The sequence below is a fragment of the Ovis aries genome, chromosome 1 (assembly GCF_016772045.2).
Source record: "Ovis aries strain OAR_USU_Benz2616 breed Rambouillet chromosome 1, ARS-UI_Ramb_v3.0, whole genome shotgun sequence".
Classification (NCBI taxonomy): domain Eukaryota; kingdom Metazoa; phylum Chordata; class Mammalia; order Artiodactyla; family Bovidae; genus Ovis; species Ovis aries.
In genome coordinates, this window is record NC_056054.1 from 125,510,407 (window position 1) to 125,512,369 (window position 1,963).

Here is a 1,963-nt window from a genome sequence, read left to right on the forward strand (position 1 = left end):
AAATTTTATCACTCTTCAATTTCTTTCCTTTTCTGTCATCATCACAGATTTTCTGGCATTCAGTTCACTTTTCAATACTACTGACAGCACACACTTTCTGTCCACAATATCCCTGAATTACTGAAAGATCTTCTATCTTTACCACACTAATTCTAATAACTTTCATTCAAATCTCTGGACAGTAGTGCAAAACAACTAAAACAATATCTTTTCTATACATCACTGAATAACCAACTCTGAGAATAGTTCCTAACATATAATTTGCACTTAATCAACATTTCTACAATAAAAACATAGATGAAGTTAAACATTTGTGTAGCAATTATAAACCATAAGATATTTGAATATATTATTTCCATTTTCTCATTTTCCTAAAGCTGAGTGTCTCAAATGTTCTTTGATTAAGGGAGTCGTACCATTTCAGATTTTGAAGGTATGTTGAGTTATTTTGTGAAAACTCTTTTCTAGATGTGTGAATTATCTCATACATGCCTAACAAATCATATTGTTACAAAACTTCATAAATTTTCTCCCATTTACACTTGCTACTGCCCTTTCTTTGCAATTGACATCAGCTCATTTGCCACAAGTTGAAAATACCTCCCTGAACTAGCTTTCTAATACTTCAACTTTTACTCTCTTTTGCATTTACCTATTTTATTCCCTCCACTCAAAATTGTCAGTTCCAAATCATCTGAATTATTTATGCTGTTTGTTTTTCTATATGCACGGGCTGGAATATAAACACTGTGAAAGCAAGAGGCTTGTCTTTAATTCACCTTCATTGCCTTCACTGTCTAATTTGAGACCCTTTCAAAAATACTCAAAACTGTCAGTTAAGTGATTGAAATCAATTTCCTCAACCTCGGTATATGCAAATACATAGGCAATTACATCAAAACAGACAAAATGAGTAGATTTCTAGTATTACTTTTCTGTTGCTTAGTTCTTTATTCTCATGTTCTTAATTCCTATATCTAATTCTAATTCTCATGAACCTGGAAAGTGTCTCTTCCATTCTTTTAAGCACTCAGGTCCTCTTTTGTCTACCTTAGACTTTACATCAACTTCCTCAATAAAGTGGCATTCTTCCTCCTCTTTCCCCTTTAGTTCCATCCTAGACACGGTGGGATTTACAAAGCACAGTTCTGAAATACTGGGAGACTTGTGCTTGGGAATGTGAGGGCCTGAGTACATGGGATACAAGAAACAGGTGGAGAAGACACTATTTCTGACACAGATATGGACAGAAATGTTTGCATTACATCAAAGAAGAACTCAAACTTCATGCATCATGTTTGCCCCATTTTCAACTGAGTCTACAATGCCTGGAAAAAGAGTAATTCACAAGCAAGTACACAGAGATTTGATAGAAACAATGAATCATTTTTATTGAGAACAAGTGATTTTGTTAGGATCATCAATACAGTCATAACAGAGAATCAGAGAATAAAGATGAACATTTGCACAAGAGGCAGAGATATTACCAAGAAGCTTCAGGGCTCAAAGATGCCAATCTAAAGTGGGTATTTGCAGGTCAAATCCTCTGTCAGGCATGTGATTTCTTGCAAGTGGAAATCGTGGGTTATAAATCCTTGAATCAGCATTATCTTTAGAGGCTTCATCTCAGAGGCAAAAAGGGCTTAGATGGTGAGGTTCTAGCAGCAAGAAGAATAACATCTCCTGTAGCAAACTGGCCAGTAGCTGCCATAGCCAGAGCCATATCCACAGCCATACCTGGTTCCGTAGCCACAGCCATAATAGGGGCCAAATCCACAGCCATATCCTGTCCCATATCCACAGCCATATCCTGAACCATATCCACAGCCATATCTGGTTCCATAACCACAGCTATAATAGGGGCTGAACCCACAGCTATAGCTGTTTCCACAGCCATAGCCACAGGAGTTGCCGTAGTAGTTACAACACATGTTGTCAAGGGAAGAGGATTCAGGTGGACTGC

General features: G+C 37.1%; 1 protein-coding gene across 1 annotated transcript; it reads right to left on the reverse strand.

Annotated features, from left to right (window-relative positions):
* Positions 1 to 1,368: 1,368 nt before the first annotated feature.
* Positions 1,369 to 1,963, reverse strand: LOC114113269 (keratin-associated protein 21-1). The gene has a single exon (XM_027965695.2). It carries the CDS (start codon positions 1,929 to 1,931, stop codon positions 1,659 to 1,661), a length of 273 nt encoding a protein of 90 aa, XP_027821496.1. The 5' UTR covers positions 1,932 to 1,963; the 3' UTR covers positions 1,369 to 1,658.